Source organism: Canis lupus, chromosome 21, assembly GCF_003254725.2.
Source record: "Canis lupus dingo isolate Sandy chromosome 21, ASM325472v2, whole genome shotgun sequence".
NCBI lineage: Eukaryota > Metazoa > Chordata > Mammalia > Carnivora > Canidae > Canis > Canis lupus.
This window is the reverse complement of record NC_064263.1, coordinates 37,532,048-37,555,541: the sequence shown is the minus strand read 5'-3', so window position 1 is coordinate 37,555,541 and position 23,494 is coordinate 37,532,048. Positions and strand designations below refer to the sequence as shown.

The 23,494-nt window shown below is 43.8% G+C and overlaps 2 protein-coding genes across 7 annotated transcripts in view; one reads left to right on the top strand and one right to left on the bottom strand.

Moving 5' to 3' along the window:
- RRAS2 (RAS related 2) overlaps positions 1-12,245 on the top strand; it is an 89,506-nt gene extending 77,261 nt beyond the window's left edge. For all 6 annotated transcript variants that reach the window (XM_025459566.3, XM_025459564.3, XM_025459565.3 and 3 more), the window contains exons 5-6: positions 92-210; positions 2,383-12,245. In XM_025459566.3, the coding sequence (XP_025315351.1) occupies positions 92-210; positions 2,383-2,470 (207 nt within the window). In that variant the 3' untranslated portion in view covers positions 2,471-12,245. The remainder of the gene's footprint in view (positions 1-91; positions 211-2,382) is intronic.
- Positions 11,442-23,494, bottom strand: part of SPON1 (spondin 1) — a 251,331-nt gene continuing 239,278 nt past the window's right edge. The window contains 6 exon segments of the mRNA XM_025459563.3: positions 11,442-13,127; positions 14,896-15,159; positions 16,478-16,642; positions 17,340-17,507; positions 17,592-17,762; positions 23,052-23,234. Of these exon segments, the coding sequence (XP_025315348.1) occupies positions 12,964-13,127; positions 14,896-15,159; positions 16,478-16,642; positions 17,340-17,507; positions 17,592-17,762; positions 23,052-23,234 (1,115 nt within the window). The 3' untranslated portion in view covers positions 11,442-12,963.

The following is a 23,494-nucleotide window of genomic DNA, read 5'->3' as shown; positions in this document are numbered from 1 at the left end:
CTGGATTAGCAGCACAGTCTGTGGCCAAGGATTAGATGGAGCAGACCTGATTTTTAATTCTGTACCTCAAATACAACTCTTGGAATTTCAGGTAACGCAGGAAGAAGGACAGCAGTTAGCACGACAACTTAAGGTAACATACATGGAGGCGTCAGCCAAGATTAGGATGAATGTAGATCAAGCTTTCCACGAACTTGTCCGGGTTATAAGGTAAGTGAAACAGATCTTAGCAATTTGTTTTGGGGTGCTTGGTGGCTCAGTTGGTTAAGCTTCTGCCTTCAGCTCAGGTCATGATCTCAGGGTCCTGGGATTGAGCCCTGGGTCTGGCTCCCTGCCCAGCAGGGTGTCTGCTTCTCCCTCTCTGCATGCGCGCGCGCTCTCTCTCTCTCTCTCTCAAATAAAGTCTTTCGCAAAATGAAAAGAAGTTTGTTCTAATTTATTGAATTTGACAGGTAGTCACACTATGCTTTTTAAAACTGTTAGCTGAGAAAGAAATTACCATTGAATATTTTTAATAAGAGAGGAGACTATATGTAGAAGTGCTTCTGTGCTAGGAGTTAATGCCCATGATGTGTATTAAAATTTTTAATTAAGACACACTGTATACTACGTACTTCCTACGTATAAAGCTGAATTTAATTATATTGAAGTAAAAAGTACACATAGGGATTTTGAGAAGAAACTATCCTGCTTTCAAAGATGTCAAGTGGCATGAAGATAGGGATGGCAGTAGCTAACATATGAATGGAAATTTCTGCCAGATACTGTACCTAGTACTTCACATGCCATATTACATTGAATTCTCACCACAGTCCAAAAGCTAAATACTATCATTTATCTCCACTTTTGGATAAGAAAGAAGGTACGCAAAGGTGAGTTAACTTGCTCAGAGTTTTGGCTTTAAATGGCCCAAAGGTGTGGGACTCAAATCATATCTCTGATTCTACAGCCTGTGCTCTTCAGCTTCGCTTCTTACCCATCTCCTCGCAGGCTGAGGTAGTAGAGAGTTGGACCTCCCATTCAAGGGGTGAAGTATGATAGCTCAGATAACAAAGGGTTTTTCTGCTTGTTGGTCTAGAAGGCCCTGGCGGTTCAGAAAGTGTTAATGGTTCCAGGAAGCTTGAGGTGATGGGTGAGGTTACCTGGAGTTAGTTTCTGTGTGAGAAAGATTGAGTTGCTTTATATAGTGGGAGGGGTTTGATTTGATTATTTTTAGTCTTGGTGGCTTGGCCTCTACTTGACCCTGGGCTTTTCTAGATCTGCTGGTCTCTCTGTCTGACAGGTATGTGGATAGGGCTGGTGTTAATTATGTATCTAAGACGAATCAACATCTGAGCTATGGGCTTCCTGTGCTTTTTTAGCCCCTTGCCTGGGCATTCTCTTGTGGGGAAAGAAAAGTAAGGATTATAGTTTTTTTATTTCTTAGTAGTTTGTTAAAAGTACTGAGTTCCATTTTTAAATGAATACAGAGTTTCAGTTTTACAAGATGAAAAGAGTTCTGGAGGTGGATGGTTGTACCACATTGCGAATATATTTAATACTACTGAACTGTATGCTTAAAATGGTTAAGATGTTAAATTTTGTTATATGTTAACATGCGTGCGTGTGCACACAAATCAGTACCTTCTTAAAATAACTTTTACTGCCTTTTGAAAAATTTTGTCCTTGGTTTGGATCCTCAGAATCTATATCCATATACATCAATCAATCTGGAGTGAGAAGTGGGTAGATGAAGCTTTTAAAAAAAAGTGTTTAATTCTAATTTTATGTTTATTTTAAGTAGGCTCCACGCCCAGTGTGGGGCTTGTAGTACGACTGAGATCAAGAGTCGCATGCTCTACCCACTGAGTCAGCCAGGTGCCTCGAGAGGAGGCTTTTTTATTCCAGGCAGATAGGCTTTAAACACAACAAGATCTTAAGTCCTCAGAGCATCTATGAAAAGTAGAGTTTTATTATTCCCTTCTAAAAAACTGAGGTTCCAGAGAGGCCAGCTGACTTGTCTAATGCTGACTTTAGGTAGTAAATGGCAGAACAGGCATAGGAACTGTGTACCTCATATTTTTATATTGTCCTCTAGCAATGATGCTTATTCTTAGTATATACCTTGTAGTCGTGGAATTTTAAATTGGGAAGGCAACTTAGAGGTCCTTGAGTTCAGGATCTCAGTCTGATTCAAGACATGGGTATCAGTGAAACTCGGCTCTGCTTATGCTGGTTTTTGAACCATTTGTGCCTTTTTTTCCCCTGGGAAGATTTGCTTTGATTCCCTAGTTGAAATTCAACATTGAGAAGCCAATGCCCATAAACTGGGCTGTCCAAAAATAATATACTTGTAATATTACCCCAGCAAGACAATTATATGTAGATTTTTCTGTCTTACAGGAAATTTCAAGAGCAGGAATGTCCTCCTTCACCAGAACCAACACGGAAAGAAAAAGACAAGAAAGGCTGCCATTGTGTCATTTTCTAAGAATCCCTTGAATTTTAGCTACCAACTGCCAGGAAAAGCCCTCATCTTCTCCTTTTCTCCTTATGGTTTACATCACATCACGTTGGTACCTTTTCTAGCCTTAGACAAATGATCACCGTGGTAGCCTTAGACCAAGAAGCTGGCTAATCCTTTCTGTGAAGCTAATCCTATGGTCATTTCAAGACAGATTTAAAGGAAACACTAAGGCTGCTTCAAAGATTATCTGATTCCTTAAAAATAATTGATCTACATACACAGACACATTCTTTTTTAAGGGCTTACATTTTAATAGGGATGAATCCATTTTGGAACGTAAGCTGTTTGCCAAGCCGAAGTCATAGGTTGTGAAATAACTTTTAACTTCTGGAATCCTATTGCCTATTGTTACTCTAAATAGAAATGTGAGGAGTTTTTTTAAAATGTGAATTTTTGCCTATCTCTAAAAATTTTGATGTCAGCTTCAGTTAACCTTAAATACACTGAATTGAATCTGCGAAAGTGAGACATCTCGACCTTTACTGATGTACAGCCTTTGTTTTCCAGTGGCCAAAATACCAAAATGCCTATTGTATTTGTAGAATAAAACTGCATATGAAGCCTTTATTAAGTGCTCCAATCCTAAAGATGATGATAATGTTCTGTGTGGCCAAATATTTGGACTTATTCTGGACTTAGGCATTTCAGTGTTCTTGGTTTTTTTAAGTTAACTCTTTTCACAGCCATGTTGAGAGTAAAAAATAATTTCTGTCTTCCTTTTCAAGTATTTCTGGATAAGGGATTCAAAGAAACTAAAACTGTTTTTGTTTGTAATATAAAATATGGAATTGATCTTTCCAGGTCAGAGATGATTAATGTTTTTGCTATATACTTTTATACATTATTTTCTTATCAAACTAGTTAACAAGTATTTTTATATGTTTGTAAGCAAATATGCTTTCACAGCATACCTTGTGTATATGTAAAGATAAGTATTTAATTCTCACTGTTCACTTTTAACTGACAAAGAGAAAAAAAACAGTGAAAACTACAGAAACTGTGGTAGAACTTACTTGCCGTACTGGTCCTGGTCCTGGTGGCGCCACCTCTGGCCAGTCACACACCTGCTTGAGAAACCTTCTCCGTAGATTACAACCGGATGAGAATCTGAAGTCACTTTTGGTATCCTGTACTAGGTATTGACTGTTATATCAAGTAGTAAGTTGTAAACCTTTTAATTGACAATTAGTATAACTGTGGATGGCTTCTGATTTTGTTTTTAATTCTGTGGATTGTGTTTAAACAATTCAAAAGTATGTTCCTGATTGTGAGATACTAAGTGGTATTGCACAGTTGTCACTTTATTGAATGTGTACAACAGTCCCATGAAATTGATAAAGCGTACCCTTGTATAGCTTCAGGTGCTAGAATTAAAATTGATCTGTTATCACAAGATAAGGTTTGATGACTTGTTATTTTGGTGGTTTCTTGAAGGAATGAGTGTTGGAAGAAACTTACTTTAGTAGCTAGTTCTGTGCCTTTTCTCAACAGTGCCTTAGGGTTTGAATCTAAAAATCAATATTGGTTATTTGGCAAGTGAACTTGAAGTGAAATGGCTTGGTATTCTTAGGGATTTCCTGAATATTTTCTTAAGTTGGTGTTTCTTAAACTTTTTCGATGAGGTGCCCCTGACAGAAACCCCATCTCTCAAGGAGAGAGGAGGGTGAATTCATACACATATACCCCTCTGAAGATGAAGCCTAAAATAGCTCAAACAAAGCACACACGTGTATTTGAATGCTAATTAAAATTACTGCCCAGGAAAGTACCATGTTTATCCTGTGAGTTTTGATGCTTATAGTGCTATCACATATCCTTGTTAGGACTTCCAGCTGGGAACATTTTTTATTTATCATAGGTAGCTTCAGATAACGAGAGACTGTCCACATAAATAGGCAGATTTAATGGGAAACCTTTAATTTTATTCTGAAGAGATGATTTATAGCAAAGCAATTTGAAGGTTAAATTTCGTTAAGTCAGTTTACTTTTCTTTCCTCTCTGTGCTTCACTTTGGATACTTTTATCACTACATCTTCAAGTCCCCTTTTTCTTCTCCGGTTGTTTCATTTGCAGTTCATCACATTTAATGATTTTTTCATTTCAGACCCTGTATTTTCTTTTTTCTTCTGAAGTGGTTCTCTTTGGTTGTTCTTTTACATCTTCCATCTCTTTCACCGTGCTCATGTATTTCTCTTATCAGCCCCTCTCAACTGCATTCCTAGGGAATTGAGTCTAATGTCTTATCTATCTGTGATTTCTCTTCAGTGCATCTAGAGTGGTTCTAACTGTGTACTCTCCTTGGGAGAATTGAGAAAGGCTGCTTTGAATATTTATTTGAACATGGTCATAAGGGCTGTTTTAAAGTCCTTGTCTGCTGAACCCATTATCTCTATAATTTTTGAATCTGTTTCTCTTGACTGATTTTTCTCTAGTTATGGGTCACAATCTGTACCATCCCCTTTTTTTGCATGTCTAGTAAGTTTTGATTGGATGCTGGACATTGTGTATTTTATGTTTTTGAGTGCCTAGGTCTTATCTTCATTTAAAGGTTTTTGGGTTTTTTTCTGGTAATTAATTTACTTGTAGTTCAGTTTAACCCTTTCAAGGCTTGCTTTTAAACTTTACACAGTCTCATATATCTCCCCCACCCCAGGGTGGTTTAACTCTACTACTAAGTTGTGGCCCTTTAGTGTCTCTATTGAATGCCACGTAATCAGTGAGGACTCTCCAATTTGGCTAATGGGAACCAAACAATTCCTAGCTCATGTGAGCTCTGGGGAACTGTTCTATCCATAGCTTCTGGGTGGTTCTTTGCCTAGCCTCTGAGTTTCATCCTATATGTGCATATCTTAATATCTGTCAAAGACTTGGTGACCCTATGCATGTATGCATATTTTTGGAGTTCTTTTTTTCTGTGTAGCTCTCTCTCCTCCAGAACTTTGTCCTGAAGCTTTTAGGTGCCTCAAACTTCCAGTGTCTGGGGTGGATCTCCATTGTCTTTCTTTTCAGTTTAGGGGAAGAAACATTTATGCCCTGCTTGGAATCCCCCATCCACTCTATCATCTGGAACATGCCTCCAGGCAGAAAGAGCACTCTTCAGGCTCACATTTCTGTTTCTCTCCCATCAGGGATGGTAATCCTATGCTTTCTGGTGTATAACGGCTAAAAATAGGTGTTTCACATATTAACTCCAGTTTTATGATTGTCTAGGAGAGGAGGGTAAATCTGATTCCTGCTACTCTTTTATTGGAAGCCTCAGTCTCTCCCATTTAATATCTATCATAAAATCAGAGGTACCTTGTAGCCTTCTTAATCTTTATGACTTGAAATCTTTTTTTTTTTTTTTTTTAACAAAGAACGGCCAGTCTTGTGGCAGGAATAGCCCTTGTTTTAGTGACCACTTTTTTCCTCTATAGCTGAGCAATTGTAAACTTTTTATTGTAAAGGACCATCTGGTAAATAGAACATCATCTTGGGTTTTGTGGGTTATATGGTTTCTGTCCCAGCTACTCAGCTCTGCCACTGTAGTGTCAAAGCAGTCATAACCAAGGTATAAATGAATGAATGTGGCTGTGTTCCAATAAAACTTTATGTGGGGACACTGAAATTTGATTTCATATCATTTTCATGTCATGAAATATTAATCTTTTGAATTTTTTAAAAATTCATTTAAAATTATAAAAACTATTCTGTACAAAAACAGATGGCAGATTGGATTTGATCTGTGGGCCATGGTTTGCCAATCTTGCTCTATAGCACATTTAGCATTTGAGGTTACATTCCCAACTTTAGAATCTCTTCTCTTTATATATGTGAAAATTCTTTCAAACAGTATTTCCTGAATTGATAGTCATGAATTTTTCTCCTAGGAATTTTCTCTCTATATTGTTTGTTTAGGGATTTACAGTTTTTCAGAGTTGTGTGTTATGCTCTGTTGATATATATCTTACACTGATGATTCCTCTAAATTTGGGGCTTCAGAGTTTTATCATATAAATTGGTCCCTTTAGCATTTGACTTTAAAAATTTGCTATAACAAGGTTGTATATATGCCGGATCTACTTGTTCCTCTTCTGACTTTTCATCACCACTAATTTTAATTTCTTTCTTTTCCCATTCCTGTACATAAATGACCCCATTAAACAGATAACTGGCAGGTAAGTAGGAGAAGATGATGATAGAGTCATTACTTTCAGTATCACTTGACCACTTAGAGTGTTTAACCAATAACTGCATATAAAGTGTCAAGGAGCTTTTTAGAAAAAAGATACTTTAATTTGAACAGATGTCTTTCTGCAAGACTTCATTAGGTGTTCTGAAAAATGGATAATTGTGGGGTGTTTCCTCCCCACAAACTATTTGGTATCTAGTGGAGGAAGATTATGAGCGAGAACACAAATGCCAGGGCTGTAGTTAAGGCAGAGTGAGAAGCACGCACAAAGCTGTCTGTCCTACAGGTGGTATATATGTTCCTTCTGGAAAATCTGGGGGAGCTTCTTAATTAGAAGTGGTGCTATAGCCAGAACTGAATGGATTGGTGGGATCTCAGATGGGAAGGAGACAAGAAGAGAGGTGGTGGGAAGGAAGGCTGAGGAGAAGCCTGGGCAAAGACACAGAGTTGGCAGAGTGCAGGGAGTATTCTGGGATTGGAACTTTAATCTAAAAGGATTTTAAGTGCAATGGGAAAAAATAATGATAAAGTAGACTGGGCTCGGGTTGTGGAGAGCTTTAAATAGGATGGCCCTTCTGTATGTGACGGGAACTGCCAAGGATTCTAAACAAGGAGTGCCTGGATCTAGTCTGGTGGTAATATGGATGACAGCGGTGCAGGTGCGAGGAGGGCTGGTCACTTAAGAGCTTATGGGAGTCATGGAATCTGTCCCTTTCCAATTTGTCTGCCACCACGTTATTGCAGTGACCCGTGAGGTAGTCTTATTTGCATTTTGCCCCCACAAAGCTGTTCTGTAAATACAGCCAAAGGATCTTTTTTAGGTCATAAATTAAATGTTACACTACTGCTTAAAATCTGTCATCACCTCAGTGCACTTGGACTAATATCCAGATTCCTTACCATAGTGCACAAAGAAAGCCCCCTGGAGGATCTGTCCTCTCCTTGCTTCTCACATTCAGGCTGCTGTACTTTCTTACATACCGGTGTTTCCCAGATCCTTGATTCACTTGACTCTTCCCAACTAGGCATTTCATCCTTTTGCTTTTAATTCAGATGCCACCTGCTCAGAGAGCCCTCTTAGACCAGCCCACTGTCACACCACATAGCTCTGTGTTTACTTGCTGACACATAGACATCTGTGGCGATTTTGTTTGTCTAGTTTGATCTGTACTTGAGTGTCATAGGCTCTGTGAGGGCAGAATCATGTCTGCTGTGTTTACTGCTTTACCCACATTGCCTGGCATGGGCAGAAAAACCATTTGATGAATGAGAAAGGCACACAGACAGCTCTCTAGTGATAGAAAAATCTATGGTGATTGTGACATGCAGGGTGAATCCAGGAGGCATTTGGGAATGGGGATGGGAGCTCAAAAGAAGAGACTAGGGGACTGCAAGTGCAGGTTTGGAATTTATTTATTTTGAGCTGGTGATTGAAGAGGTGGGAGTAGATTGAAGTAGAAAGAGTTAATCTGAGAGAAGATCTAAGGGTAAAACTTTTGGGGGAGATGAACATTTGGGGGTAAAACATTAAAAGGCAGCAGAAAGTCCAGTGAAGAAGCTGGAAACTGGAGAGAACCAGGATACTGTTATCAAAGAATCCAAGGGGATGTTGGTCAGAAGCTATGAGTGCTGTAAAAGATTGGGGTAGTGGGGAGGAGTAAGAGGCATCAGTGATTGCATAGACATTGCTGATGATTTTGAAAGTGTTATGTCAGCCATTTGGTTGTGGGAACCAGATTACAGTGGGTGATGGTGTGATTGGAGGGCAAGGAAGTGGAGGAAGTGTGGACTACCATTCTGAGAAATTCTGTGGAAAAATCAGAGGATGATTGGGCGATTATCATGCTTGAATAGGGTCGGATATTAGAGGACTAAGGAGAGCCAGGGCATGGTGCTTAATCACATAAGCAGGTGTACAGGTCTGGAAGTAGGTATTGCCCTGTAGACACTGATTCTCTGGGGAGGTTCAGAGGCTGCCAGTTTGCAGGCTGGCGTCCCTTTCTGACTGGGGAGTGAGGGTGGCATGTGTTGAGCTTCTCAGACTGAGGCGAACAGCCAGTTGGAAAAATTGTTCATCTCCACTGCCGTGGAATGATACTTTTCCTAAATGTAATTTAAAAAACCACTATTAGAAAAATAATCATACTCTTGGCTATTGTGGCATTGTCAAATTACTGTAAAAGTTTCTGAACCCTTGCTTTCAATTTTTGTATCTCGTTGTAGGATGGTGACAGTAGGTGGATGTTCTCAGGCTGCATGTCTCTGCGTAGCACTAATGTAGTGAGTAAGGGAGCAGCAGATTCAGGTATTTTTCACAAGTGCTCCTTCTGACTTCCCAGATAGGCTCATGAATTCCAGGTGAAGATCACAGTAGGTAGCTGCTTGCCTCCTAAAAATACAGATCCTACCTTTTTTTTTTTTTTTTTCTAAAGAAGTACAGACTCTACTTCTATAAACCTCAAGTGTTAAAAAGGAGTCAGTAGTCTTGAATAAGATGTTTGCCCGTTTGCCTTCTGCTAATACTTAAAATTATTTGAAGTAAAGGAAAACTGCTCAAACGCATAGCAGTTAAAATATGAGAACTGTTAACTTAAATATGAGAAATCCTAAAATACGAAAACTATTACCAGTCACTTCTAAAGCCAGGAAGTGGTTAAGAGCATATTCTGAATTTCATGAGAATTTAGAGCAATGTGAGAAAATGTTAATGAATGCTATCTTATGTTCAACATTATAAATGTTAAGTGAAAAATCTGAAATTGCATTTTGGCGTGATGAGAGCTGGGTTAGAAGTATTGCGTGTGTATTTTATTTGTCGGGACATTTTCAGTTCGAAGTGACAGAAATGCAAGTCAGGCCAGCTTCAACACAAAGGTGGGCGTTTACTGGTTTGTGAAGAAGTGGGGGGGCCAGTGGGTGAATCAACTGGCATTCGGTGACTCCTCCGTCAGCATGCCATCACCACTCGCTCTTAAGATGAGAGAATTGGCTAAACTGGGAGGGGCTGGGAAGTCCTTTAGTGTAAGACCACTTGGATCAGAGCCTGAGCTGGAGAAGGGGAAACACCTGGGCCCCGCTCTCACGGCCCCTCAGGACCACTGCAGTGGTTTGAACGCAGGTTCCCTGTGCTCAGCCGTTGTAGGACTCGTGCTTCTCCGCCCCACCGAGTGCATAAAACCTTCCAAACCAATGGGGATCTAAAGTGGGGATGCCATTATTTAAATTTAACATTTTAGTACAGATCTTTTGCTCACATTTCAGAGGATTCAAAATGAATTATCTTCATGCTCATTAGCATTCAGTTGCTATTTATAGTTGTGCAGCGTCTCCCTCACTTTCAGAAGGGACTAATTAATTTCACTCATTTTCCCCACTTTGGGGCAATATGTAGAATAAAAATCAATCATTGTATTATTAGAATTAACAGCACCAAATAATCAAGAGTGGAATGAATGTGCCTTCCTTGATTCTGCGTTGTAATTAGGAATTAGACATTTATGTTTACTCTTATTTGGACAGTAGTGTCCATTTCTTTAGGGTATATTTAACTCTAGGGGGGAAAGGGGACTAACCATGCAGTCCTGGTACCCTATGATATTTAGCTCCTTTAATCTGCTGCCGGAAACCTGTGGACTGTTAGGTCACAGAGATTGTTTGATGTGGAGAATTATCGTGTATTAACATTTTATCCATCGATATGACCTGGACTGAGTTTCTGGAGAATTGTAGTCCTATCAGAATGTGTAATGTGCTTTCCCTTCCCAGCAGCAGTATATAGACTTTGAGTATGCCTAAGACATGTTTAATACACAAAGTTTAAATTATAAACAGCACAGAGTCTTTAATTTTTTCAGTTCTGGGTCTGAAGAAGCCCAGGCTTTATTCTCTTTTGCTACAAGAGATTTCCTTCAATTAATGGAGTGGCAAGGAAGGTGCCAGGTGAGTGACCCCTTGTCTGCTTGGGGAATAGATCTCTGAACTTACTGTCATCTTCAAATGTGGATGTAAATCGGGTTACAGCTGGTTTGGCATTGGTAAAAATCTGTACAACAATTATAGCTCCTCTTTATGGGTGTTTTTTACTGGGTGTCTTATATCTATTTAATATCTCATTTGGAAGTTGAAACATATTTCATTTTCATAGTAAAAAGTCTTTATTTCCAAAGGTTTGGTTGCCAGGAGAACTATAAACTACCTAACCCAAGACTTTGGTAAGAAAGAGATTTGATGCTTCTTATTAATTCCCCCTTGCAAAAAGAACTGTAACACTTAAGTAGTAAGAAACAGGTTACACATTCTTGGCCATTAACCAGTGACCAGGTTTTAAGTCTCCAAAATTAAGATTTAAAAATGTGTCCCATAGAGACCTGATAAGAACATGAGACACTAGGGTGGCTTGTCCTTAGACTTATTTAGGAGCCACTGATTTAAGGAATTTTGATTCTTCTTGGGTTGAAAATAAGTATGCCTCTAGATGGCCAAGAGTTATGTTGGCTAAGAGGGCAGATTCTGTATCAAGACTTTTTGTCCAAATTAAACTTACTTCTTTATATTCTCCTTTGTGGGGCAGGATAGCAATTCATGTAAGGATTACAAAAATAATATTGGAAACAACTCAAAGTTCCAGAAGACTCAGGGATGTGGTAATCATGGCCCTTCTCCAGTGAGGGAACAAAAACAGTATCTTTTGCTGAAGATGGTTCAGGTAGAGAATAACCGAAAAAGGCTCAACCTTCTGAACACTTAATTTAAAAACACAGCAGACCGACCCAAATGAGTTTTTTATTGAACAGTCTCTGATGTTAAAGAAAATACAGATTCAGGGCTATACCATATATATGTTGTGTTTGGAAATATCTTGACGTGTTTAATGCAAATTCTTAAAGTAGTGTATTCAAAACATTGTATGCATCTCATCCATGATACATATTTGGATTAAGCATAATGAAAACCTGCAACAGAAATGAAACAGTTTTAACAATAAATCAATGAGTAAAAACTGATGTGCTCAGCTCAGTAAAATGTCCTTTTACACGAATTCTTGGTAGTCAGAATCCCTGAATTTGAGGCTTTATGAGTGCTCAGAAGGGGATGGAGAACCACGGCCTTGGCTACGTGTGTATGGGAGGACCAGAGCCCTGGTGTGGAAAGCTGAGGTAAAGTTTGGCTTCCCCCCAGATTTTCCTACCCAGCCTGATTCTGGAATATTCCTTTCTCCCTCGATTCTGTCTGTCTTGGTCTCTGAAACCCTTTTTCTCTCAACATATAAAACTTTGATTTTTTTTTTTTTAAAACAAACAAAAAAACCCCTTTGAAGTATACATAGTAATTTTGTTGAAGGAATGGCCTGGTGGGATGTGGGCAGACGTTATGTAACTAAAAGATGTTTTCTTGGTAGAACTGGTTTGAAAACTTCAAAGTCTAGATGTGTGTCAGAACATTTTAAAAGCGCAGGTTTGGGACTGCTAGAGAGGCCAGTTTTGCTGCTTTGGCCCTGGTTCTGGTAAGGGTGTATGTCACAAGGTTTATAAGGCTGGCTTTCCAGGAGAATTTTGCCCCCCCCCTCCCCCCCCAAAAAAAAGCTAGGGAAAAATACTTTCTAGACTTAGTACCTTTTACCTCAGGTAGAAGAATTGGCAACCTTACATTCCATTAAAGCAGCCATCATTTCCTTTCTCTGGGATAGCAGGAACCAATATTAGGGGAGATGAATTTCTGAAAGAAAAGCCGCCCTACATCAGTGCTCTTCACATCTACCAGCTGTGTTTTCCCCACGAGGAGACTTAAACAAGGGACCTAAAGTTCCACTAAATGGAAGGACACAGGCGAACAAGAGGTTCCTACAAGAGCAAGCAGGCCGAAGGCAAGAACGAGAGGAAGCTGCGCTCTCCGTCTGGGCAGGGCTGTCTCCTCCCTGCTGTACCCCGAGACCGAGGCATGGACTCCCTCCCACACCCAGCTGCCTCTCCGTGTGGAGGGCCAGGCTTTTGTCGGCGGCCCAGGTGGATGCTCCAGAGGGACACATTTCTGTCTAGTACAGGGTGGCAGACGCTTCTGTGCTGCAGGAGGGCCAGCAGGGGACGAGGGAGCCCCGCGCAACCTGTGCCTACCAAGCGTGGACAGAAAGGATGGCCCTGGCATCCACAAGACTACTGGGCGGACCGGACCGCAGAAATGAAAACTAGGGTATACAGTTTAAATTGCCTTAAACAACAAGCAAACAGACACTCCAGCCATTGGCGACTGTGCAAATCCAGGGTGCAGCCGTGGAAAACTTACACCCTTGTTAACAAGGGTGAACATTGCACGCTCTGATCTCCTTCTTGTCCTTGCAGCTGGTAAACTGGGAGCTTTTGAACCTCTTCTTGACAGTCATGTAGCGTTCCTGGATCCCGCCGCCACACAGTTTGGTGCATTCCGACCAGGCTGTCCACGGGCGCATCCTACAGCCTGGAAGCATGAGAAGGCCTGGTTAGGCTAGTAGGAATTGGGAGACCAAACTGAATGCTGAATTCCAGTATACAGCTGTCAGATTGCCTGGTCTTGGCTTCTTTGCTCTTGTATGAAATGATGGGTTGAGTTACACAATGGTTAGAGAGTCCTTCTTAGGGACCATCAGCCCCTCTGTGACCGAATGCTAGAAATGCCCAGAAGTGCTTTGCAGCATTTCCCATCAAGGGGCAAGAGTCTGTATCTCCACCTCTAGAATCTGAGCTGCTCTATGACTTGATTTGGACAGTGGGACATGAGCAAACAGGGCTTGAAAAAGGCTGCTGGGAACACTCCCACCACCAGGTAAGCAAGCCTGGCTAGACTGCTGGAGAGAACATATGGAGAGAGGCTCCAGCCAGCCCTTTGGAGGCCCCAGAAATATAGGTGAGGCTGGTCTAGACCTTCCAGCTGAGCCAGCCCAAGTCACTGACCCACATAATCATCATCATGATTTTGATGGCTTGTGGATGCAGTTAACCACTTTCTCCTAATGCTTTGTTCCCCCTGTACTTGGCCTCCTAAATGCTAAGTAAATTCAAGTATAATTTGTTATTTTCCCTACACTGATAAACATGCCTCCCTCAAAGAAAGCTTCCCAGGGGTGCCTGGGAGGCTCCGTCAGTTAGGCATCTGACTCTTGATTTCAGCTCAGGGTCATGAGACTGAGCCCTGCACTCAGTGGCGATCTGCCTGAGGTTCTCTCCCTCTGCGCTGTGCTGCCCCCGTCCCCCCCTTCCCCCTGCCATCCCGCTCACTCTTATGGGCTCTTTCTCTCACTAAACAACAAAAACACAAAACAACTTTCCTGACTCTCAGAGGTAGCTCTCCTAAAGAAGTGTTTCCATGGCCCTCTGTATTACTCTCGTACAACTAAGCATGTTTGACTCTCCATCCAATACTATGCTAAGTTTCACGGAGAAGACCATGGCACAGCGCCTGCCTGGCACATAGTTGGGCTTAATGAACGTTTGTTGAATGGCTGACCGCGTAGTGTCCAAAGCGCGCCCCACTCCTTAACAGAGGGGTAAGTGAACTAGCAGGTAGCTCTTCCTATCTGTGTTTTTCTCATTGTCCTTGGTGGAGGTGAAATGTCTTAAGAAAAAGAAAAGGGTAATTTGAGCTGTATCATTTAAAATAGAAACTCAGCATGCCCCTTAACCTTCAGTTTTATATGGCATCTTCCTCACCCGCTCCAGGGAATCCAAACACCATCGATCAGCCTATATACCCAGGACTGAAACCTGAAATAACTCATTATTTCATCCATTTGCCAATGATACTGCAGTCTTCGCTTGTAGACCAGCTTATTCAACAGTGAAGTCCCAGGCTCTTTTTTTTTTTTTTTTTTTTAATGCTAGTGTAGGGGTCACGACCCCTGTGTTTTTCCTGGGCTACAAACACAACTGGCCTCTGTTTTTGCCATCCCCAAGCCATTCAACACTGGTCTATTATTAAAGCCCCTCTTGCTTAGAACCTCCTGCAGAATCAAGGCTCAAATCCTCAGCAGCCCACTGGACTTTTTATGGTTTGGTCCCCACCTCTCCAGCCTGGTTCCCGTGCACTCTGCTCCATCTGCCTCATGCTCTTTGGCACTTCTGTGCCTTTGTAAGTACTATTCTTGGTGCCTAAGATGCCTTCTTCAACTCGCAAACTCCTGTCAGTTCAAGAGCTGCTCTCCTCTCCCCTGCTTTAATGCTGCCCTGAATGCCAGGCTTGAGAGTGATACCTGGGAACTGCTCGCCATCAGACTCTTCCCGCAACTGCTCGCCCCTCCGGCTCTCTCGGGCCTCCCTCCAGCGCAACTTCTGGATGGATGGGTTTTTCAGGCATTTCCGGATGCGGCACTTTTTTCGCTGCACAGTCTCTGGGCAGGGTGCACCTCCAAACTGAGGCTCCATTTGGATCATCCGGGTTCGAATCATGTGGCCTTTCCCGCAGGACTTGTTACATTCCGACCACTGGGACCACTCGGTGAGCTCACAGTCAATGGCTGGCAAGACACAGATGGGCATGAGTGTATCTCATTCATGTCTGAAACAACATATGGCCATTTACACCTTACTGTGAACATCTCAACACAAGCCTGTGAGAAATGCAGAGAAGGTGCTGTTAGCCCATTTACAGAAGAAACTGAGGCTCCTAGAGCATGCCGACTTCATCCAGCCCACATGGTTGGATAGTGGGGATAATGGTATTTTCCCCATTAGGTTGTGAGGAGAAGAGGAAATAATGCTCCCAGCCCTATTCCGGGTGCACAGTAAGTGTTCAATCTTTCTTCTCCCTTCAGTGCACCCTGTGAATCTATGTTTACATGGGTAGCTGTCTCGGTCAGAACTTCTGGAGCCCCAACTCTGGGATGAACTGGGATGAACACGGGGTCAGTCTTAGTTATTAAGAGCCTCAGGCTCCTTTAGTTTGGTGGTCTGGGTCTCCTTCAACACCTGACAGAGTCTGGTTAAAACAGCTCAGGAACTGTAGTATGGAACATCCAGGGCGGCCTAGGCTTGTCCAGTCTAGTGCTTGACACTTGGTACCAGTTACATGGTTCAATCCTCAGAGCAACCTAGGAAGTGTTTCCTGTGATTTTACAGGTAAGGGACAGGGGTGCTAAGTCACCTGCTGAAGGTTGTGCAGCCTGTAAGGGGCAAAGCTGGGACTTGCACCTAGGCAGGCAGCCTGAGTAAGAACAAGAGGGAGCATGAAAGACCAAGTGCGTTTCAGAAGAAGCCAGAAAACCTCCTAGCAAATGTGTCTTTCTACCTCCTAAAAGAGAAACTCACTTCGAAGACCAGCCAGAGAAATGAGCTCTCTCTCCTTGGAGGTTAGTGCCCACGAAATACAGCTCATCACAGGGATTGGGGACAAGTTGGGGTTGGGCACTGAGCTTTCCATGGCTCATCTTAGCAAGGCTGCAAACCACAGGAGTCACTGATGTAATGTCCACCCTTGGGTCACAGGTAAATGGTCCCGGGGAGAAGGAATAGAAGAAGCATGGAAAAGCCATGGATCAGTCAATTGTGGAGGTGGGGAGGGCAAGTCCTACGTGATCAGGCATCTGGAGCCCCTGCTAAGTGGTTTCCATCCCACTGGACTTCATAGCTTGTAGTTGAGGTGGGGTCCCCTCTTGCTATGAAGGACATTGAGAGGTCAATAGCTTTGTTAACACAGAGACCCAAAGCCCATGTTCTTTCTCCCCAGCAGGCAGCTGGGTTATAGGATCTGGCAGTAGGATCTCCACCCAGTGCTGGGTAACTGGAGAACTGGGTTGAGGGTGCTGGGAGGGGGGCACCGGGAGCTCCAGGACTTACGGCATTCAGGCAGCATGCACTTTTCCACTTGCTCTAGCTCCTCGTTACAGTCCCCAAGTTCGGCCAGAGACTTGAGCATCCGCTGGCGGGTCCTCATGCCCTTCCCACAGGTCACACTGCAGTCACTCCACTCCGACCATGGGGACAGCAAGCAGGGGATGGTATCTAGGCCAAGAGCCACGGGTTGCCTCTGAAAACAGGCTCTTTTGACTTTCTTTGATCTCCTGTCTCCCCTACCCTCTGTCTCCCACTCTAGCCCCTGGAGTCAAGTGAAATGGTCTGGCTTCAGGTAACCCAAATGAGCAAGAAATGGTTCAGCTTCTTGTCACTCTCCTGCCTCTCCCCTGGGGGTCAGGACGTCAGCTGTAATTCAGTAATATGAATACACAAGTCCCCCCCCCCCGCCCCGAAACACAACCCAACCCCCAAGAGCCATACAATACATTTTTGTACACTTGCTGAAATCCCTAGTACATGGATGTCCCTAGTACATGGATGTCCATGTACTTGTGTGCATGTGTATGCTTGTGTGATGTGTGGGCCTGTGTACATTTGTGCATAGAGCAGGGGACTGAGGACTGGCTGTCCTCCCTGAATATTACTATACCCCCACCCTCCGCACCCAAGACACTCTGGGGTTCTATAAAACACAGCCGCAGAGGCCGGCAGCTTGCCATCTCAGCATTGCTCAGGATGTCCCCCAAGGGAGGCCCCTCCGGGTCTCCTTCATGGCCCTTATCTTGCAAGGACAGTGGGCACATTCTCTCCCAGCACCCTCCCAGCCTCTGGCCTTGTTGCTGGGGTTAGTAGGGGTGCTGTGATCCTCCACACCGCCCCCAGCCCCTGCCCCACACCCACTCACGACACTCGGGCATCATGCACTTCTCTGCCTGGGATGTCTCGGCCTTGCACATGGAGCCGTCCGCCGGGCTCATCTTGACCATGCGGTGCCTCTTCTTCATGCCCATCCCGCAGGTGGCGCTGCACTCATCCCACTCGCCCCACTCGGTCATCAGGCAGCTGCTGGGAGCTGAGAGGCCAGCCCAGTTGGAACCGCATCCGGCGGCCTCGGGAGCACCGCCCCACCCCCACCTGCTGGGCGCCCCCTACTCACAGCACTCCTCGTTGACCGTGCACTTCTCCGTCTCCTCAGTGGGCAGCGTGCACACAGAGCCGTCCTCGGGGAACTGCTTCACATACCTCTCCCGGGACCGCATGCCCATGCCGCAGGAGATGCTGCAGGGTGACCAGGTGATCCACTCGGACATGGTGCAGGTGGAGCCGTCTGCAACACACGAGCAGACGCTGCAGCCTGTGCGCCCAACTCCCCAGGGCAGCAATCGAGAAGGAACTGGTGACTTTTTCCCACTGCATATTCTTGCCTCTTTTGCCTAAGTTTAATTCACCATATAGTTGTGGGTTTGTTTCTGGGTTTTCTGTGCTGTTCCGCTAATCTATAGGTCTATTTTTGTGCTAATACATGGTTTTGGAGGGGGAAAAAGGCAGTCTCTTCAACAAATGGTATTGGAAAACTGGAGAGCTGCCAGCAAAAGAATGGAACTGGATCCTTTTCTTACACCATACACAAAAATAAACTCAAAATAGGGATCTAAATGTGAGACCGGAAAGAGCACAGGCAGTAATTTCTGATATCGGCCATAGCAACATTTTTCTAGATAGGTCTCCTGAGGCAAGAGTTAAGAGCAAAAATAAACTATTGGGACTACATTAAAATAGAAGCTTCCGCGCAGCAAAGGAAACAACAAAACAAACAGGCAGCTTACAGATTGGGAGAAGATATTTGCAAATGACCTCAAATAAAAGTATCCAAAATATATAAAGAACTTGTAAAACTCAACACCCGGCCCCCTCCCCAGTAATCCAATTAAAAAATGGCCAGAAGACATGAACAGACATTTCTCCAAGATGACATACAGATGGCCAACAGACACAAGGAAAGACTTACCATGGGAATGTAAATCAAAACTAAAATGAGCTATTACCTCACACCTATCAGAATGGCTAAAATAAAAAACACAAAAAATAAGTGTTGGTAAGGATGTGGAGAGAAAGGAACCCTTGTATAACGTTGATGGGACATGCAAGCTGGTGCAACCACTATGCAAGACAGTATAGAGGCTCGTGAAATAGAATTATTGTAGGGTCCAGTAATCACACTACTGAGTATCCAAATACAAAAACACTAATTTGAAAGGATATACGCACTCCTATATGAATTGTAGCATTATTTACAATAGCCAGATTACGGGAGCAGTGTAAGTGTCCATCACTTGCTGAATGGATAAAGAGATGGGGTGTATGTATATAATGGAATATTATTTATCCCTATGACAGACTGAAATCTTGCCAGTTGCAACAACATAGACGGTGCCAGGGAGTATAATGCTAAGTGAAATAAGACAGATCCCATGGGATTTCATCACTCAGTGCAGAATTTCAGAAACAAAAACAAAAGGAGTCTTTTTTGGTTTGCCTCAACTACAGACAAACCAATAGTCATTAGAGGGGAGGGGGATTAAGAGTACTTATGACGAGCACTGAGGAATGTACAGAATTATTGAATCACTGTATTGTACACCCGAAACTAATGTAACGCTCTATGTTAAATATCCTGGAAGTAAACCTGAAAAAAGAATTGGGTGGCATTGAAGGAGAGTTAGCAGTTGAGGATGGAAGGGAACTTAAAAGGTAGATACATCTTGAAACCAGGAATTATTCTCTAAGAGATCCCCACTTTCCAGACTCATGGGCCACTCAAGATTACTCCTTATTCCATGACAATGCATTTGAAAGCTGCTTGAATGGATAGAAGATGTTTTATTATACATCAAGTAAAATTTAAGCTAAATCATAATCTCAAATCCTACTTGTAGATAGTCTAGGATGTATCCTACACCTAAGACCATTAAATAAAATGAAAAATTCCCTTCCTCAGTCACTAACTGCATTTTAAGTACACAGTAGCCATGTGTGATTAGTGGCTACCATTTTGGACAATACAGAACTCCTTCATCACAGAAACTTCTTCTGGACAGTGCTAGAAAGATATTATATATATTCTGAGATACCGTGTAAGCTCCTTTGCTCTGAGCAACCAGAGATTTTATAGTTCTTGTCTAAAGCTGCCAGTTCCCGGTCTAGAAGAATGGATGAGAATTTGGTTCCTGAGGGTAAAGATTGTGACTGGCTTTTGGACATAGAGACCTGAGGACGGACACTGGATGGATCTGTACCCAACCAGCAGATTACGCTCCGTGACCACAGACCTCTCATTGCCTCTACTGAGGCTGGTTACAATGGGGAGCAAATGGTGGGACGGAGCAGGAATGTCTGTGTGTGCTAGAGGAAGAACGAGGAAGGCAGTATAACCAGCCTTCTCTGTTGATATCTTGGGCTGTATGTGCATTGGCTCCTATCCTGGTGTTAGCAAAGGCCATCGTCATGGAGGAGATAGTCTGGAGCTTGGTGGAAAAGATAATCAGAGCTCTCGGCATGGCCTGGTAGGCCTGCTTCCAAGTAGTGGTGGGGTGCTGCTCCTGGTGGGAACACAGGTGTGTGTGTCGGCCCGCTTGTTCTTAAAAAGCACTTATTCATATGGATAAAGGTGTACGTACTAAATGCTTTGAAAGCTTAATGGTATGTTCTGAAGTTAAAAGGATGTGTAAGACCTGGATCTTGTTCTACTTTAGAAAGAGATGGGCACAATAATTCCAGGTATGGAAAGTATGATAAAGGTAAGCCCGCCCAGGGAATTGAACATAAAAGGGAAAAAAACTCTTCTTGGAGTTGAGGGGTGTGTGTGTGTGTGTGTGTGTGTGTGTGTGAAGATTTCACCCAAAGGGCACATCTGGGTATACTTTTGTTGGGTAAAGGATATCCGCATTTAAGGTGAAGGGAAAGCTGATGCAAACACCCCTGTATAGAGTGTTCACATACATAGTATTGGGAGACGGAGCTAAAAAGAAGGATTGAGTGTGAGTCCAGCCTGCATATGTCTGCAGCTGTCATTAGCACATGTGTGATGTCTAACACATGGTTGTTTAACCTATGAGCAGTGCTGGTGGTATGTGTAGTAAGATGTCCCTGCTGGAACCCACGTTAGACCCAAAGACAAGGCTACCTAAAGGCAGGATGTATGTACCACCGAACAAGAACATTATGTTCCAGACTCAGAGTGGTTAGGGGTACAGGTCTTGACAAGTCCTAGGTCAGGCTTTCCAGGACCTGGCAAGAGATTACCCTAGAAAGGGGGAATCAGTCACCCCCCTACTAATAGGAAGCGCTCCCTCCACTCTTCTGGTGTCCACCCTCCCCTCCACAGCCACCCCAAATGGCTGTCCACAGGTGCCTTTATTGACACTGTAACTAACATTCACTGTGTGGCTGTGTGGCAGCATGCTCCTTTTCCCCAGTCTCTACCCTGGCTCTCTGCAGGACTGTTTTCCTAGTAAATGAAGCTGAGGATTTTGCATGTGGGCAAGAGGGAGCCACAAATTTTTCAGCTGGGGAGTGACATGATCGGATCTTTGTGAAAGATCCCTCTGGTGGTGGCCTGGAAGGTGGGCAGCAGCGTGGGATGGAGGTGGGGTCTGATGATGAGGCCTGGCCTAGAGGGCTGGCCCAGAGAAGTAGGAAGAAACCAAGATGTAGTTGCTACAGTAAGATGTACATTTGTGTAGTTGTAGAGTTCCTTCCGAACGTCCAGAGAGGTCTCCGCTTCCTTCCTATTCTAACCACTCCCCAAATAATCAAGTGAAGAAAGTAACTGGGTGTGGGCACGAGAGAACGCTATCTGGCTTTGAGTGGGATAGCTTCTGGAGAGCATGTACACCAGGCACAAAAAGCAGGCACAATCACAGAAATGGGAAAAAAAAATCTAACCTAAAATTCATAGGGAGTCTTAAGGGCCCCTGAATAATTGAAATAACCTTGAAAAAGAACAAAGGTGTAAGATTCATACGTCCTACAAAAATTTACTACAAAGCTATAGTAATCAAAACCGAGTGGTACCGGCCTAGGGACAGACGTAGAGACCAATGGACAGAGAGCAAGACTAGAAACAAAGTCTCACATAAATGGGCAAATAATTTGACAAGGGTGCCAAGACCATTCAATAGAGGAAGGACAGTCTTTCCAGTAGACGGTGCTAGGAAATCTGGGTATCCACCTATGAAAGAATGAGGGTAGACTTTTACCTAAGATCATATTCCAAAATTACCTTGAAATGGATCAGAGACCTAAACACCAGAGCTAATACTGTAAAGCTCTTAGGAGGAAACACAGGGCAAAACCTTCACGACGTTGAATTTAGCAGTGATTTCTTGGACAGGACACCAAAGGCATAGCAACCAAAGAGCCAAACCAGATTTCATGAAAATTTGGAACTTGTACAATAGGACGCTGTCAAGAGTAAACGGGTAACTTAAGGGAGGAGAGAAAATATCTGCAAATCTGATAAGGGATTAATATCTAGAACACATGGGGATGGAAGGGTTCACTCCCCTCCGAAGTGCCTCTCAAAGGCATGAATGGCAATAAACCAGTGTGGGAGTACAGGCCGGAGGGGTATTTAGGATCACCCCCAGGAGGAGCCGGAGGGTGAATGACCTGCACTGGGTGAGCTTCCTTCAGTTACCCTCGGCTTGGAAGTGGTTTTCTTCCTTCCATAAACCAGCCTTTGGGCTCCCTATTGCCCCACATGGCACCTCTGAGATAGTTAAGATCAAAGTACAGAGAGAGTCTAGATCTCTCTAATCCAGTCCAGGTGGAGAGAGCGAGCGGGCCCTGCAAAGAAGGTGGCTGGGCTGACCTCTGCACAGCTGGCAGCTCAGTGCCATTCCGGAGCTTGAGCCATCATGACGGAGGTGGCACAAGCTCATAGCTCGAGCCTGATCACTGAGCAGATGCAGAGAGAGTTCTTGCCATCAGCCCAGAGGCCCTGACACAGGAAGAAGGTGCTCGAACTCGGGTGGAAGTGAGACATGAGGGTCCACAAGTGACACAGAATTAGGGCACCGGCTCTAGATCCAATGTTGGCCAACCTGTTCACCTGTTTCTTACAGAGACTGGAGTTAAGGCCCAGAAGCAGGCTGCTTGTTCCGTTTGTGATTTGTCATAAGATGTTTGCTAGCTCTTTAGTGACTGATGTATAATTGATCCCGTGGCTGGGGAGGGAGTTGGGGAGACAATCAAGAATTCTTTTGGGGGCACCTGGATGGCTCAGTGGATGAGCGTCTGCCGTTGGCTCAGGTCGTGATCCCGGGGTCTGGGGATTGAGTCCCCGCAGGGAGCCTGCTTCTCCCTCTGCCTGTGTCTCTGTCTCTCATGAATAAATAAAATATTAAAAAAAAATTCTTTTGCTGTCCTAAGACCTATAGGTTTTTAGAGCCCTCAAGACATTGTTGGAAATGGGGTCTTCCCTAGTGGTCGCCACCAGCCACTAGAGTCCAGGGCCTGGTGCCCTCCTAGGGACACTATGTGGGGCTGGCAAGGCAGTAGCACGTCCCTTCCTCTGGCTCGGACAGCTGCTTGCGCCCCTGGGCCGCGTCCTCACCTTCATCGCTGCAGCCCGGGCCCATGCAGGGCTGGAAGTCTTGAGTGTCTGGGCAGGGGACACTGAGGTCCAGCTGCGCCTTCAGCATGCGTTGCCGCATCCTCTTGCCTTTGTCACAGGTGGAGGAGCTGCAGGCGGACCACGGGGACCAGTTGGAGTAGATGCAGGTTTCGGGAGTGTCATCTGGAAAGAGTACGTGACAGGTTTTCCCTGGGAGCCTGTGGATCCTGGGGCTGGCCCTGTCACCGCACAAGCTCACTTGGGGATAAGAATATCGCCGCTGGCTGACCTGCCTCAGCAAACCTGGGTATTCTCGGGGTGGAAGCAGCTATTCACATGCCTGTAAAAATTCTAGTTTAATTGTTCCCGTAATATCTAAACAACAGAGAAGATCCTTTAACTACCCCTTCCCCTCAACCCATGAGGGGCTTTTCATGTCTATC